The sequence below is a fragment of the Drosophila obscura genome, unplaced genomic scaffold (assembly GCF_018151105.1).
Source record: "Drosophila obscura isolate BZ-5 IFL unplaced genomic scaffold, ASM1815110v1 contig_4, whole genome shotgun sequence".
NCBI lineage: Eukaryota > Metazoa > Arthropoda > Insecta > Diptera > Drosophilidae > Drosophila > Drosophila obscura.
This window is the reverse complement of record NW_024542828.1, coordinates 3858774-3873846: the sequence shown is the minus strand read 5'-3', so window position 1 is coordinate 3873846 and position 15073 is coordinate 3858774. Positions and strand designations below refer to the sequence as shown.

General features: G+C 45.2%; 6 protein-coding genes across 6 annotated transcripts; 2 read left to right on the top strand and 4 right to left on the bottom strand.

Moving 5' to 3' along the window:
- Positions 1-280: 280 nt before the first annotated feature.
- Positions 281-823, bottom strand: LOC111071177. Its single transcript, XM_022362362.2, has 2 exons — positions 532-823; positions 281-463 (listed from the first exon to the last, which is right to left on the bottom strand). The coding sequence occupies exons 1-2, from the start codon at positions 690-692 to the stop codon at positions 367-369; spliced, it is 258 nt and encodes an 85-aa protein (XP_022218054.2). The 5' UTR covers positions 693-823; the 3' UTR covers positions 281-366.
- Positions 824-1697: 874 nt separating this feature from the next.
- Positions 1698-2530, bottom strand: LOC111071144 (larval cuticle protein A2B). The gene is made up of 2 exons (XM_022362313.2): positions 2448-2530; positions 1698-2382 (listed from the first exon to the last, which is right to left on the bottom strand). Exons 1-2 carry the CDS (start codon positions 2457-2459, stop codon positions 1777-1779), a joined length of 618 nt encoding a protein of 205 aa, XP_022218005.2. The 5' UTR covers positions 2460-2530; the 3' UTR covers positions 1698-1776.
- Positions 2531-3491: 961 nt separating this feature from the next.
- LOC111071135 (larval cuticle protein A3A) lies at positions 3492-4338 on the top strand. The gene is made up of 2 exons (XM_022362301.2): positions 3492-3616; positions 3689-4338. The coding sequence occupies exons 1-2, from the start codon at positions 3527-3529 to the stop codon at positions 4322-4324; spliced, it is 726 nt and encodes a 241-aa protein (XP_022217993.2). The 5' UTR covers positions 3492-3526; the 3' UTR covers positions 4325-4338.
- Positions 4339-4882: 544 nt separating this feature from the next.
- Positions 4883-5682, top strand: LOC111071183 (larval cuticle protein A2B). The gene is made up of 2 exons (XM_022362377.2): positions 4883-5116; positions 5180-5682. The coding sequence occupies exons 1-2, from the start codon at positions 5105-5107 to the stop codon at positions 5603-5605; spliced, it is 438 nt and encodes a 145-aa protein (XP_022218069.1). The 5' UTR covers positions 4883-5104; the 3' UTR covers positions 5606-5682.
- A 2019-nt stretch (positions 5683-7701) lies between these two features.
- Positions 7702-8612, bottom strand: LOC111071163 (larval cuticle protein A2B). Its single transcript, XM_022362337.2, has 2 exons — positions 8507-8612; positions 7702-8395 (listed from the first exon to the last, which is right to left on the bottom strand). Exons 1-2 carry the CDS (start codon positions 8516-8518, stop codon positions 7805-7807), a joined length of 603 nt encoding a protein of 200 aa, XP_022218029.2. The 5' UTR covers positions 8519-8612; the 3' UTR covers positions 7702-7804.
- Positions 8613-9743: 1131 nt separating this feature from the next.
- On the bottom strand, positions 9744-10405 carry LOC111071170 (pupal cuticle protein Edg-84A). The gene is made up of 2 exons (XM_022362349.2): positions 10356-10405; positions 9744-10295 (listed from the first exon to the last, which is right to left on the bottom strand). Exons 1-2 carry the CDS (start codon positions 10365-10367, stop codon positions 9744-9746), a joined length of 564 nt encoding a protein of 187 aa, XP_022218041.1. The 5' UTR covers positions 10368-10405.
- Positions 10406-15073: the final 4668 nt, after the last annotated feature.

The window sequence follows — 15073 nt, the reverse complement described above, 5'->3', positions numbered from 1 at the left end:
CTCTCCACCCCCGTGCCGAATGAATGATCCACAAAAGTTGTGCCCATACCCAGTCCAAAGTAAAGCCAAAGCTTTCGGGCTGAAGCTTTTCTCTCTTTGCATTACAGCCATTACTGTGGCATAGATAAGTGTACAATCATGGTCAAAGTGGCAGTAGGAAAGTGACTCAACTATCTGCCAAGTGATGTAATGAAATATTCCGCATTCGCTGGGCAACGACGAAATAAATGCCTGGTACGCTCATTTCTAGCAGAATATTTACACTTAAATCATTTAATTTTTAATCTATTTTATTTAAAATTCTTCAGGATGAGAGCGGACACAAAGGGATGGGTGGCGAAAGCGTCAATCGGCGGGCATTCAGCTCTACTTCAAGTTCTTATTCTTATTCTTGACCGCCCCAATGTACAGAACCGACCAAGACTTGTCGGAAATCTCGTACTCCATGGGACGCAGAGGTATGCTAATGAATTGATCGAATTTTAATCAGAATTACTTATATTTCGTACTCATATATGTATATGTCCCCACCTGATCTCCGAGTTGAACAGCCGCTGACGATGCTGCTGGTGCTGCTGTGGAATACAAACGAGCTTCGGTGCGGACCTCAGTTGTAGGGCAAAGTCGCTGTCCGTGGAGCGGAGCAGGTTGCCGTCGCTTGCACCCTTTTTGCTGGACTTGGAGGGCATCATAATCCCGCAAGTTTCTGTCTTTTAACCGAAATAATTTTTATATATCTATTGAATATGGAAAACAATTTCTATCCTGCTGAACAATTTTTTTAAAATGATTGTACTGTGTAAGGAAACATCCGACTAAAATGGCCAGGCTATGTGATGCATCTGATTGTGGGAAATTTTGAATACCACTCAGATTGTCAAGGCATCTTTGATATTTCAATCTACACAATTTATCCAAGAATCAATGACCCCTTAAGGCCGCTTCTATGTTCGTTTCAATTTCGCTTTCAGTTCACCTTACTTTTAGTTCATGTATTTCACTTTCAAATGCAATGCTTTAATTAACGAATTTGTTACTTCTTATTGGTGTGGGCCACCAAATAATCAACAAATGAGATTATCAGAACTATTCGAGATACGAGACTCGATCTTGTCTGACGCGCGTCTGACCGCGAGTCAAACCAGTTGCTGAGCCACTGAAGCCACCACGTCATGATAGAAACATGAACTGGAATTGGAATTGGAATTGAACTTGACGCTGGAAAAGCCGGCACTAGCGGTGTATCCGTTAGATACAATTGGAGAATTGTTTAAGCACTAACCGGAAGCTGCTGACCACGTGCTCTGACCTGCCACAGAATACAAGAGAATATACCAGAGCTACAGACATCCGTGACATACTTGTATGAATGTGCCTCGCAGATCTGAATTTGTTTTGATTTATTGATTGCTGATAGGATTGGTCGATTGCCAGAGCCAAATCGAATCGAAGTCGTTGCGGGTGTAGCAAACGGATAAATGGAATAATTGAAAGAAAAAGAAACCCCACTGGAGCTCGGAATTTCAATGTCGCAGCCAAATTAATTGGCAATGGAATGGAGTGGAGTGGAGCCCTAATGAACCGAACTTAATTGCCAGCTCCAATCGGACCAATCAGACCTGTGCCTAGGGCTGAATATATCCTTTAAGGCGGATGTCGTTGCACAGGAAAAGACTCTCTTTATGTGGAAAATATTTGTGTATTTTTAGGGGGCATTCGTATAACTATAACAAAGAAGGGTATGGGTGGGGGTATGGGGGATGGCTGGGATGGAACTTAGTGGTGGTAGGCGACAGCGGGGGTGGCATACGAGGTGTAGGTGGCAGCGGGAGCGGCGTAGTGGCTGGGAGCGGCATAGTGAGCCACGGGAGCAACGGTCTTGACGACAGCTGGGGCGGCATAGGTGTGGTAGGCCGGAGCAACGGTCTTGACCACAGCGGGGGCGGCGTAGTGGGCAACAGCGGGAGCAGCATAGTGGGCAACAGCGGGAGCGGCGACGGTCTTCACCACAGTCTTGACATGCTCCAGGGGCACGCGGTTGACGACGGCGTTGAATCCGTTGATGGGGTCGGCGGTGTACTGGACGATGCGCTTGTAGCCATCGGCATCGATCAGGGAGTACTCTCCGCGGACGACATCTCCGTCGCGCTCCTCCACCTGGCTCTTGGAGTCGCCGGAGAGCGAGTCCTGGACATCGTAGGCGTACTTGTACTGGGGATGGGGGTCGTATTCCTCTGCGGCCTTGGCCAGCACGGGCTGGGCAATTGTCTTGACGACTGCGGGGGCGGCATAGGTGGCCACGGCAGGTGCAGCGTGGTAGACCTGGGCGGCGGGCAGAAGGCCGGCGTTGGCAGCGGCGATCAGAGCGAAGAGGGCGATGAACTGGAAGCAGGGAATTCTGAGTTAGGATCTTGGATCTTTGGTGTGGTTTTCTCTCTCAGGCGTACCTTGAATGCCATTTTGATTAGTTTGGTTTTGGGGTTTGTGCTGCGGTTGCTGCTGCTGCTGCTGTTGGTTGCTGTGAGGCGAAGAGTGGACTGTGAGGGCTACTGGGCCAGCAGTCCGCTTTTATACGTATATGGAGCAACTTCTGGTAACGGCTGGCAATGGCCACGCTCTCTGCGTAATTAGTGCAATTCATTTATGCTAAACGTGGACGGAGAGCAGGCCAAGGGGGAGGGAAACTGTAACATTGAAATCGTGCTCTATTGTACGCAGATATCTTTGTGTGCTGTCATCAAAATAAATTCAATTTATCCAAGAGATACGCGTATGCACAGGTATATCTGTGACTCCGAAACCAGTTTGCTGTGCTGCTAATGAAAAAGTTAAGGGGGCAGGCTGGGAGTGCATTAAAAAGGCATCCCCAGTGCAGGCAGTTGGGCGATAGAAGTTGCAATGGCAAAATAATATAAAATAAGATAATTTAGATCCATTTTTATAATACAGTGGCTTGAATTTGATCAAATTTTAGACAGGGTAGGAATAAATATTAAATAGCGAATTTGTCGTGGGATTTATAAAATCTTAAAAATGATTTTTGATAAGGCTAATTACATACAAATGTATATTGGGACTTGGTTTTAAATTCTTTATTTTTATTTTTTAAATTTATTTATTTATTTCATATTTTTAGTTTATTTACCTATATATTTATTTTTTATATTCATATTCTTGTTCTTATATTCTTCATAAGGTCCATAGGTTCATAGTTCTAATTTCAGTCTTCCCCTTCGTCTTTCAGAAGCTACAATTTGTTTTGGCAAACACCAATTAAAATTGAATTTGTGTAATCAATAAAATGCAGCTTGGTTTTTTAATTAATAGGTCTGCCATTTTAAGCAGAACCGAAGAAGAGTGGAAGAGTGGTGCGTGACAATTTTTACAAGCCCCCAGTGCCAGTCCCCAGTGCCCGACCCAGAGGCAGGTGGCATTCGAGGCGCCGCGACCGAGGTGAGGGCACCACCGCCAAATAATGAATTCCAATTAGGTGTCATCAATGTCATTGGATCGCATATAAAATCCGATGGCCCGCATTGGGTCAGACATTCAGTGTTTGGCTTTAGCCCAAGACAGTAAATCCAACCAAAAAATCCATTCCGAAATGGCCTGCAAGGTGCGTGTGGATAAACCGAGGATTCTCACAGGATTATCAGTGTACTAAATTCTCCTCTTCTGTCCCATGCAGATCGTGATCGCTTTGGCTCTGTTCGCCGTGGCAGCCCAGGCTGCCGTTCTGAGGACCGTTGCACCTGTGGCAGTGGCTCCGGCACCCGTCCTGGCCAAGACCGTCGAGTTGGAGGAGGTGGATCTTCATCCGCAGTACTCCTACAGCTACGATGTGCAGGACTCACTTTCCGGCGACAACAAGGGACATGTGGAGGAGCGTGACGGAGACCTGGTCCGCGGCGAGTACTCCCTGATCGATGCTGATGGTTTCAGGCGCACTGTCACCTACACCGCCGATTCAATCAATGGATTCAATGCCGTCGTCCGTCGTGAGCCCATCGTTGCCGTGGAAGCTGAGCCTTTGATCAAGGCTGCTCCTGTTGCTGTGGCAGCTCCGCTTGTCCGCTCTGCTCCTGTTGCTGTGGCAGCTCCGCTTGTCCGCTCTGCTCCTTTGGCCGTGGCTGCTCCTGTCGTTCGCTCTGCTCCTCTTGCAGTTGCTTCCCCCATTGTCCGTTCAGCTCCATTGGCGCTTTCCTCTCCCTTTGTCCGATCTGCACCTCTGGCTGTGGCTGCCCCAGCACCCATCCTGCGCAGCGCTGCCTATGCCACGCCTTTGAGGTACACAGCCCCCACCTATACCATTGCCAACTTGTAAAATCTGTATCTGGAATGGATGTGTAGACCCATCTTTTGTTTCTGTTAATGAATATAAATTGTGATTGTTATGTTAACTTAAATGGTTTTATTTGGGGGCTTAATCTGGGGCTCTTATGGGGGAATACTCTAAGAAGATTCTCTGCTTTTATTTTATTTCTCTTAAGCATATTTTAAGTTTCGAATTCTGTCTGGAATTCTACTGTCAACTGTTGGGAAGTCTCTTGCCTAGGTCAGTTCCATATTGAAATAGCCTTTCGGACACTTCTCTTTTGTCTCTTTAAGGTCGCTCTCTCTCTCTCTCTCCCTCTCAGCCCAATCTACAGATCAATCGGGCAACACAATATCGCACTCAAGGCAGAATAGTGAAAGTGTTCGAAATCCGCTGAGAGTTTCGCCTATGACACTAAGCCCCACACAGGCACCACATTTGCATGCGCCTCATTATATTGCATAAATACATTTTATATTTTTATTTTTATATATTTTTCGCATTGCGTGGGCCGTTGTAGTTGCCCCGTTTCCAGTCAGTAAATTAATAAGTTAAATAATAATAAAAATACACACACACAAAAATGATATCAAAAGTGACAAAACTGATTTTTTGGCCAACAGCAAAATTAATCAATTTCAATTCGCTTTTTTCGGAGTTTCGCACTTTTTTGGGAGGTATAAAAAGCAGTGCACGCCGGGCAGTAAATCATTCCACAGCTTCTCTGTCTTCGACACAGTTAACGGATACCCCCACTTAACCCACTCCAAGCCACCCAAATTTAGAGCCATGGCCTTCAAGGTGAGTTATCCTGGCAGTAAATTATTTTTTTTACTTTATTAAATGTCTTCATCCTTCTTCCAGTTCTTCGCTGTTCTTGCCCTCGTGGCTGCCGTTAGTGCTGGTGTTGTGCCCGTCCAGCAGGTGTATCATGCCGCCCCAGCCCCTGCTGTGGCCTATGCCCATGCTCCTGTGGCCGTGGCCCATGCCCAGCCCGTGCTGGCCAAGCACGACGATGAGTACGATCCCCATCCCCAGTACAAGTTCGCCTACGATGTGCAGGACGCCCTCTCCGGTGACTCCAAGAGCCAGGTGGAGGAGCGCGACGGTGATGTGGTCCATGGCGAGTACTCGCTCAACGACTCCGATGGCTACCGTCGCATTGTCCAGTACACCTCGGATCCCATCAACGGATTCAATGCCGTCGTCAACCGCGTGCCCCTGGAGCATGTCAAGACTGTGGTGAAGTCAGTGGCTCCTGTGGCCGTTGCCGCTGCCTACCATCACTAAGGCTTATGGCTCTCATTCCTCTCCTCTCATTCCCTTAACGAAATGTTTTAGATGAATAAATTGTTGAATATTTGTAAGCTCAGTAAATGGAAAGTGTTTTTTAAATGGCAGCTGACATGGGAAACTAATGAAAATACAAAGGGAATTTGCTAATATTCGAATAGCCAAAGGGAACCTTCCCTTAATCCCTCCCAGAAGAACCTCAGGTCCAATAATAATTTAGCATTACCTTGGGCTCTTCCTTAGAGGCCTCTTGAGCACATATATTTTGTAATCAATTTTCTGGTAATCAATTTTCGGTAATAACTCATTAAGAGCCGCGTAAAAATTGAACAGGCGTTGGATCTCGTTGGTCCGACCCCTTTTTACACCAATCAACGAAAATTGAGGCAGACATCCGAACGGAAAGAAACGCATTGGAACATTTCAATAACACAAAACCATCTGCGTTCGAAGGCTTATTGAATTTTAATGCATGTAATGCGTCTCTTGGCTTGAATGTGCATTCAATGCGCGCAGCAAAAAAAAACCAGTTAAGGTCAGATCGGGGCTTTGGCCTGGTCCGAACCTTTCGCCAAGTCTGCGCCTGAGACTTGTGTTCGACTCGGCTTGAGAATGATTTACGTGACATTATTGGGCTTAAATTGTTTCCTTTATCTTTAAGTGGCTACCAGATAGCAGGCGGCGGCAGACTTTCGAACGTGGGCAAGTGCAAATATGCCAAGGCAGAGGGCCACGCCAGGCCAGGCCAGGCCAGACACTGCCACAGCCACATGACTGTCACACAAGTGGACAGGGGACACCAAACCATGGACAACGGACAGCAGTCAACGGACAGTGGACAGCAGCGTACATCGAGCCATGGACAGCAAAGGTTAAGGTCAAAGTCAATTTTCATTGTTAATTACCGTTGGAGTGAGCAGAAACGGACCCGTTGCCAGTTCCAGTTCGTGGCGCTGCGTTCCCATGCTTAGCATGTAAGTACACAAGCCCACAGAGATCCACAGTAGTCACAACAACAAGCCCAGCCGGAGCTTCAAAGATCCACAGTAGCCGTCCAAACCGAACCTGAACCCGACCAGTGTGGAAGCTCTCGTAATGGCAGTGCGCATGCGCAACGTCTCGCATCGAGCGAGGCCCATAAACGTTTACCAGACGAATTACAACAATGCTCGTGTCGCATTAAACAGACCCCCTCTCCCCCACCGATCACTGCGCTTAAGCTCCGCTCACACTAGGCTCCCATTGAACCCATACAAAATATTAATTTCGCCTGGGATTTCCCCCAACGTTCAAAAACTGAACTTGACAACAATTTAGTGGCCACTCGAATTTAAATTATTTGCTTAGTGTAAACGCTTCTTGTCTTGTCGCGACATTTTCTGCGTTCTTGGACGTGTTGGACTCCGCTTTGTGTTGGCCATTTACGTTGACATTATTCATTGTTTCACTTTTGTGGACTGAAAGTGTTATTTTGTCAGTTTATGTCGTGGAGTGGAGTGGAGCGTTCTTTCTCTTGGACAGGTGACCTTGAAGTACGCCTGGTAGTTGTAGAGAGTGAAAGTGAGTTTTCGGTTGCTTTTGAGTGAGCTTTTAAGTACTTTTAGTGGGACAAAGCAGAGAGTAAGATGATTATTTGTTGAAAGGAAAGGAAGGCAATAATAACAGAAGCAAGAGAGAACATTAAAAAGAATGACAAAACAATTTGGAGAATATTTGAAGAGTTTGTAGAAACTAAAAAGATAATAACCCATATATAGGTCGCTTCCTGTTAGGGAATGAAAATACTCGGAATGCATGCAGCATTGAGGATTTTCAAATGCTCTTTCTACTAGATTTGTGACAAATATTTCTAAATTTTCCATGCAAAATCAGTACTGTTTAAAATAACTTTCCTGATGCATTTTACTTGAAGATCAAAGGATATTTTGCGTTTATTTACCAGAAATTATCTTGTTATTAATTCAAAGGAATCCAACCTGTTTTAGGACCTTCAAACGTTAATCCCTAAAAGATTCTGACGATCCGAATTTCAACTGAAGAATATTTTCATCGCTAAGGCAATGAGTGTTAAATTGAGTATTTCACCGCCCAAAAATAAATCATATTTTGTAAGTTTTGCATTCATTCAGATCACATCCATTTATTCAGTAACAACTAACGGCAATTATCGGGTCGTGGCGCCTATTCGGGGGCACTTCAATAGGCGTACGAGATAAGAGGCGAAGCGTACTGGGTCTTGACGAAGGATGGTCCGGCGGCGACCAGAGGAGCGGCCTTGACGATGGGTGCTGGGGCAGCGGCATAAGTCAGAGGAGCTGGGGCATAGGCTGGAGAATAGGCTGGGGCAGCAGCATAAGCAAGCGGAGCTGGGGCAGCAGCATAGGCAGCGGTACGGACAGCAACTGGAGCAGCAGCCACAACGGGAGCGGCACGGACAACTGGAGCTGGGGCGGCAACAACAGCAGCAGGAGCAGCGGCAACAGCGGCCACCAGGGGCTCACGACGAACGACGGCATTGAATCCATTGATAGGATCGGCGGTGTAGTCCACAATGCGACGGTAGCCATCGGCGTCGTTGAGCGAGTACTGGCCCTGGACAACATCGCCGTCGCGGCTTTCCACCTGGGTCTTGGAGTCGCCGGAGATGGCATCCTTCACGTCATATCCGTAGGTGTACTGGGGATGGGGATCGTACTCCTCCACCTGGGCGACGGCGGCCAAGGGAGCGGTAGCCGGAATGAGGCCAGCGCTGGCCACGGCGATGCAGGCGGCGATGAGGACCACGAACTGGAATTAAGACATTTTCACAATTTAATACACTTTTTCGTTCACTTGATATCACACAGGCGTTTAGTCCTTGCAGGGGAGCTGAGGACGGGGTTGAGGTTAGAGCCTTACTTTGAATGCCATTTTTTGTTTGTTTTGTTTGGGGGGTGTTGCTCTAGATACCGTAATTGGTTTTGAACTGATTTGAACAGCGTCCAACTGTGGCTTATATACCGATTGGATGGCAACCTGCCCGATGACGGGCGTGCACTTGCGTCACAAAACAATGCCAACCATATCAAAATGCGAGACGCTCAAGACTAGAAGCCAGTGGGGATCGGGTTTTCGGGTAGTACGGTGGCACTGGACGGTGCACACGATGGGCGATGGCGGCTCAGCCAAGGCTGATCGGTGGCGATCGGTGACGATCGGTGACGATCGGTGACAAAAGGCCCCCAGAGCCAGCCGCAGTTCAGCATAATGCCTTCTTGATTGGATTGGATTGGACTTGAGCGGCTACAAATTAATATTGGCCCCAGAAGTCGCATGCCCAAACGTGTGTGCACTCCACTCCAGCTACAGCTTTGGATCGATCATCATGATGATGACGATCATTCGCTTTCGAAAAGTGCTCGCTCGTTCGCACTATTATTATTATTATTGAGGATATATCGTATGCAGCGCATGCGCAAATGCATAACAACGGTTTTTCAAATCGTCTCTGCACTTGCAGCCCCCCAACCCATGCCCATTAACCATTATATGGCTTCCCCTTCGCCCCTCCCCATCCATTCTACAGTTAGCGACCTTAAACGTTTATTTGTTGAGTCGCTCCAGTTGAACGTTAATGGGATTTCAAGCGTATGTTGATTGTGGCCAACTGTGGCACTTCCGAATGCCCAACCAAACAAAGAAAAATCAATGCTGACAATTACTCAGGTATTTCTGTTGGATATTCTTTTTGGATTGGAAATGGTGGGGGATTAATATTGTTGGGGAAGTCCTCTGATTATATGCTTTTTGGATTGGACATGGCAAGAAGTTGATTATTTCCTAGCCATAATGAAACTTATTCGGGGGAAGTTCACACTTGGGAGACCGTTTAAATATTTATAAACATTTTGCAATTATCTCACAGAAATAGTTGCTGAATTCTGAAGAAATTCCTTTATTAAAATGGGCTTTCAAGCCATTCGAAATTTATTTAAATGAAAATCTTTCAGAAATCTTTCAGAAAATCTTTCAGTTGCCACAGAACTTCCAACTGAAACATCGCTTAGATGCCAAAGAAGAGTCATGTAGAATTATAAAGAAACGACTTTCAACACTTTATTCAAATTAAAACTTCAGCAAACAAAAAATATTAAATCTAGAAAACATAAGAAATGTGCTGAGGATGCGCTGCATGCAACGAGTTTCTCAGCACGGGTACATGATGCGAGATAATGGCCTGCGATGGGGCTGCATGGTGCACCACGTGATGAGTAACGGGCGCATGGTGGATAACCGTTGAGGCCGGGGCAAAGGATCGATGGACCACAGCCGAGGCCTGAGAGTGGGGCTTCAGGACGGGCAACTTTTTCAGTGGCTGCAACTTGATGGGAGCCGCGGGCCTTGCCACCACGGCAGCGGCACCGGAGAGTGGCTCACGGCGGACCACAGCATTGAAACCACTCTCGGCATCGACGCTGTACTCCACAATGCGACGATAGCCATCCGCATCGTTGACAGAGTACTGACCACGCACCACATCGCCATCACGAGACTCCGACTGGGACTTGACATCGCCGGTTTCGCCATCCTGGACATCATAGTTGAAGGCGTACTGTGGATGGGCATCGAAGGTGTCCTCGCTGCCGACTGATTTCACGGGCAGAAGACCTGCCTGGGCCACGGCAACAAAGGCCACAAATAATGCAATCTGTTGGGGGATCGATTGGTTAGTAAACCTCAATGAATACTGCTGCACATCGATGCTTACTTTGTTCAACATAATTGGGAGAGATATTTCGGGAAGATGATTTAGGTTTGTTCCTGTCGATCGCTGACTTTACACAAATTAATTTCGCTGCGGTCAGCAGCTTTTATACCACGCTGGATGCTCATTGACCCAATGCCACACTGCCCTGCTTCTGGAGGGGCAGGCAGTCGCCTGGACCTGTTACCGTTCTGTGCTCTGCTCTCTACAATGTGGCAAGGTCACCGCAAGGAGAGACCTCCAGTCTCTCGCCTAATTGGAGTCGAAATGCGACAACAAGTTTATCAGACAATCGACAGGTTTCGCAGACCGTTTTCAGCTGCTTTCCGCTGTAGGCCCTTCCATAATTTCGCGTTAATACTCGACAGCAATTCTGAATTATCATATCTGCGCTTCCTTGAAACGGACAAGAGATGGATGGTTGGACCCCAGAGTGCTCCATTAATTATAAAAAAAAGCAATCAGATTTGATAATATTATCAAATTTTGTACTTTGAAGACAAAGTACCCGTCCTTCCGCCCTTAAAGTGCTAAAGGAATAGCATCTGTAAAGAATCCTTTTTGAAGAATATTTGATGTTAATATTTTATCCTGGCATTTATTAAGAATCAGGAATATTTGTACAAGGTAGTCAATAATTTGGAAGTAACATACTCCCGCCCCAAATGTCAATGCTACATAAATACTACATGCATTATTCTACATCAATTTGATAGCAGCAGCTAAAAGTATGCTTCACTTTTTGCCCCATCTTTAATTGGATGATTTTCATTGGTTCAAACATTCATTGATTTTCATTGGTTAAAAAGCGAATATATTTTATTTGTTCCAATTTAAAATTGAATAAAACATATAAAAGCCAGGGTTGGACTGACTACGCCCAAGCACACACCTTGCGCGCAATTTAAATTTATTAGCCCAAATTATTTATTCTCCATCATGCAGAATGCCTTTTTGGTTTGCCATTTTGCCGTCGGAAACTACGCCCAAAAGCAATTCGCCCATTGTGCTGACTGGCCAAAGGTGCTGCCGAAATATGCTCAAAATAATTGAGTAGAAGCAAAACATCGATACGTACATATAATGCTCAACATACCCAGCAACATACAATATCCCATCCCCTGCCTCGACCAGCAGCTACTGAGCTCAGCAGCCCCACTTCAGGTAAGGAATATATAAACATATTCTTTTGAATTTTAATAATACAAGTATCTGTATCCAAACAACGCCAGAAAAAAAATAAAAGGTTAAGCATTGCTGCCATTTGCCGATGATATCGCCTCCTCCACCACCGTCACGCAGATGTTGTGGCAGCACAGCTAGTTGTCCCGCTCCCACCATATCTGAATCAAAAATGAAAGATTGTTTGCGCGGGATTTAAGTTAATGCCGCCTGGCTTTATCTTTGGCGAAGGGAGGTTTTTGCATAATTCTGCATGTTAAACGGCCAAGGTCGTAGACGGGTGTCCACTGGCAATGTTTACATATCCTCAAATTACACGCGAGATTAAAGTAGAACATGTTTGAGAGGGTGGAATGGGTCGATTTCTGTATGTAAAGAATATTTTCTAATACTGTCTAGAATTGCGACAGAAAGAAATGCCCTTCAGGGCATGTCATTGATTTTTGGAAAGAATTAAAGTGTGTGAATTAGAAGGTATGAAAACTGTAGAGCTGTAGAGATATTTCAATACTCTATCCTCAAAAACTCAGTTTAAAAATGGATCATAAATATCTTTACATGGCTGCCCAAGTAGAATAAAATATGCAAAATGTTTTATTCCCGAATAGAGGTAGATAGGGGTATAGTCAAATGTTATATGTATGTTTTTCCAAGATTTTAAATCTATATATTAGAATAAAATCCAAACCTTATGAAAGTAGATGGGTTTTTTTTTATTCTTTCTATTCATTTGAAGGATAACTATAAATTTCAAAAAAACCATTTTCTTCATTTAATTAAATTTCCCAACTGCTGACTCGTCTGCTAGTAGCCCCAGCTCTGCCTGGCTTAGGGCGAGGGAATCCCTAAAAACTCCAAAACAATTTGGGGCGCCGACAGGTGAGTGGATCAATCAACAAGAAGAGCTGCCAGAAAATGGGGATTTAGGACTCCACATTGGCCACAAAGGGACATGTGATGAATTCGCTCTCTAATTGTCGACGCACACAGGTGGAAGCCAGGGGGCGGGAAGCTTAAAATCCTATTAATAAACGTAATGAGCACGCCTGGGCCAATTACATATTCAATTAGGGAACTGGAAGAACCTCTGCCTGCCTGCCTGCTGGGCGGACAACTCTTAGGACAACTCTTGGCCGGCTCCGTGCAACAGGCATCAGGCGTCGGCTGTCCTCTGTCGCCTTCGTCTGTCGCCATCGCCATCGCCATTGCCGTCGCTGTTTCAGTCGCAGCTGATAAGTACATTCAATTAATTAATCATTACAGAGCCAAAGAACAAAAGACAAAATTCAAAAGCTGCACAAGACTGAACAAAAAATGGCACAAATATCGATTTACCCAAAAAAAATATTACAAAGAGAAACCCAAAAAATACCGCCAAGTTTTGTTCTTGGAGCGGTTGACAGTCGGCGCCGGGCAATCCATCAATTTGTGCAGCGCCAATTACGCCAGTTACTCGTCACGTCACGTCTCAGTCCCCGGGACGGACACCACTCGGACAGCGGACAACGGACAGCAGACGACAGACAGATACGAGCTGGGCTGGGCTGCCGTGTGGAGACACTAGACACGAGCTTTGTAACAAGAATCGACATGAACGACGGCAGTTGAAGTTTTTTTTTCTGGTTCTGTAACTGTAACAGCGGCGCCCCATCAACCTGGCGTCAGTTTTTGGTTTTTACTGGACACTTGCAACCGGGTTTGACGCCTCCAGAGGCCGTCATCTAGCCCATATATCTTCCGACTTCCGACGGAAAGCCGTTCATGGCGCTAAAAAACCATTAATGGCGCGACTAACAAATCCCATGAAATTCCTAATTGGAAATGCATTAAAGAACCACTTGACTAGGCATGTGCACTCAAAATTTAACACTCAATAATGAGGAAAATGAACAAAGACAAAGGGATTAAGTATAAATTGATTTAACGCACTTTCGTTAGATGATCTATGAGGCGTATACTTAATTTTCGTTTCATTTCTAGCGCTATGAAATCTATGATTTTAAGGCAAACAGCTATGTATCTAAACTACCAGAAACGTATTTTATTTCTCAGAAAAGCAGTTCAAATATGACTCACGCACTAAATATAAAAATATATATTAAATTAAATAAACACTTCTATTTACTTTTAGCCGATAAGAGTACACAACAAATCAGAATTAATAGTCAATTTAATCCAAATAGATTTGATAAGATATTACCAACATTGGTTAGGAGAACATGAAGAAAGTTTCTTGGGAAATTCTATGCTTTTATTGGACCTCAAAAAGACACTAAGAGTGTTTCTAACCCTGTAAAGTATATTATGTTCAAGGATGAATATAATTTCAAAGAAATACTGCTGCATTTGGAGATCTTTCCTTGCCGCAGAAAATCACCAAAGCCGTTCCTCAAATCATATAGCTATGTAGATTTTAGTTTCATTTAGACGACTGCGCCATCGTTGTCCGTTGGTTAATATTTCTGTTTGAATTCCCTTCATATCCCGAACCATTTTCCATTTATTCAACAACTTCGTTTATGAAACCAAACAGTTCTGTTCATTCCCAAAAAGCAAAGATAAAATATATCCCAAATGGAAGACTCAAACTATTCCGCAAACTGTCGAGCACCAACCCCAGGCCCTAACACGGATATCTCCCCAGTAGATTGGTGCTGTGCTGGCTGTTGTCCGTTTGGGCCATGTGGGACAGTTTCAGTTTTGGGATTGGTACTGCGATTGGGTCGAGGTAAGTGGTGTGTATGTAGAAAGACACTCACACACATCCTGTTACTATTAATTGCTGCTGTCCGAAAAATATAACGAATCACCTTGGAGCGTTTGGGCCGAAACAGCCAAAAAAGGACGAAGGGAATGCCACTGAGACTGGAGTTGGCATGGCCAACACTCCACAGTCCTTCCCCCTTGCAACTGCTGCCAGTGTAGAGACAAAAACTTGTGAAAATGTCAATCAACTTGTACAAAACAAAACAAAAAAAGAGGAAAAAAAAAACCAATCCAAAAAAAAAAGGAAACAACAAAGTTTTCCTCCAGACAGCCAAAGATGATGCATTGTGCGTGAAAGGTGCATGAAGATATCTGAATGTTGTATCTCTATCTCTGGCAAAGTGACAGACATGGACACGGACACGGGCCATTCATGGACGGACGGACGGACACTCGGGGATAACTCGTAGGGGGCGCCTACGAATTGCATCCCACTGAGTCAGAGTCAGAGACAGAGTCACAGTCAGAGAGTCAACGTCAGACAGTCAAAGTCTGAGAAACAGACATAAAGTCAGGAGAGTCGACGATTTAAATTCCAGTGTCGTCTCCATAGATGAGCTGTCATATGTGCAAATGACGATTGACAGCTGCCGCAGTCAGCATCCGTTTTTGCAGGCAGCGGCTCCTCCTATAACCAGTCTTAGTCCCAGTTCCAGCTATCAATTCCCCATTCCCAATCCCCTTTCCTGGGCTGGGCTGGTTACAAAACTTCTCTTTTTGTTTCGGTATACGTACGAGTACGAGTACTCACTCGTACCTGCGCGTCAATTCAT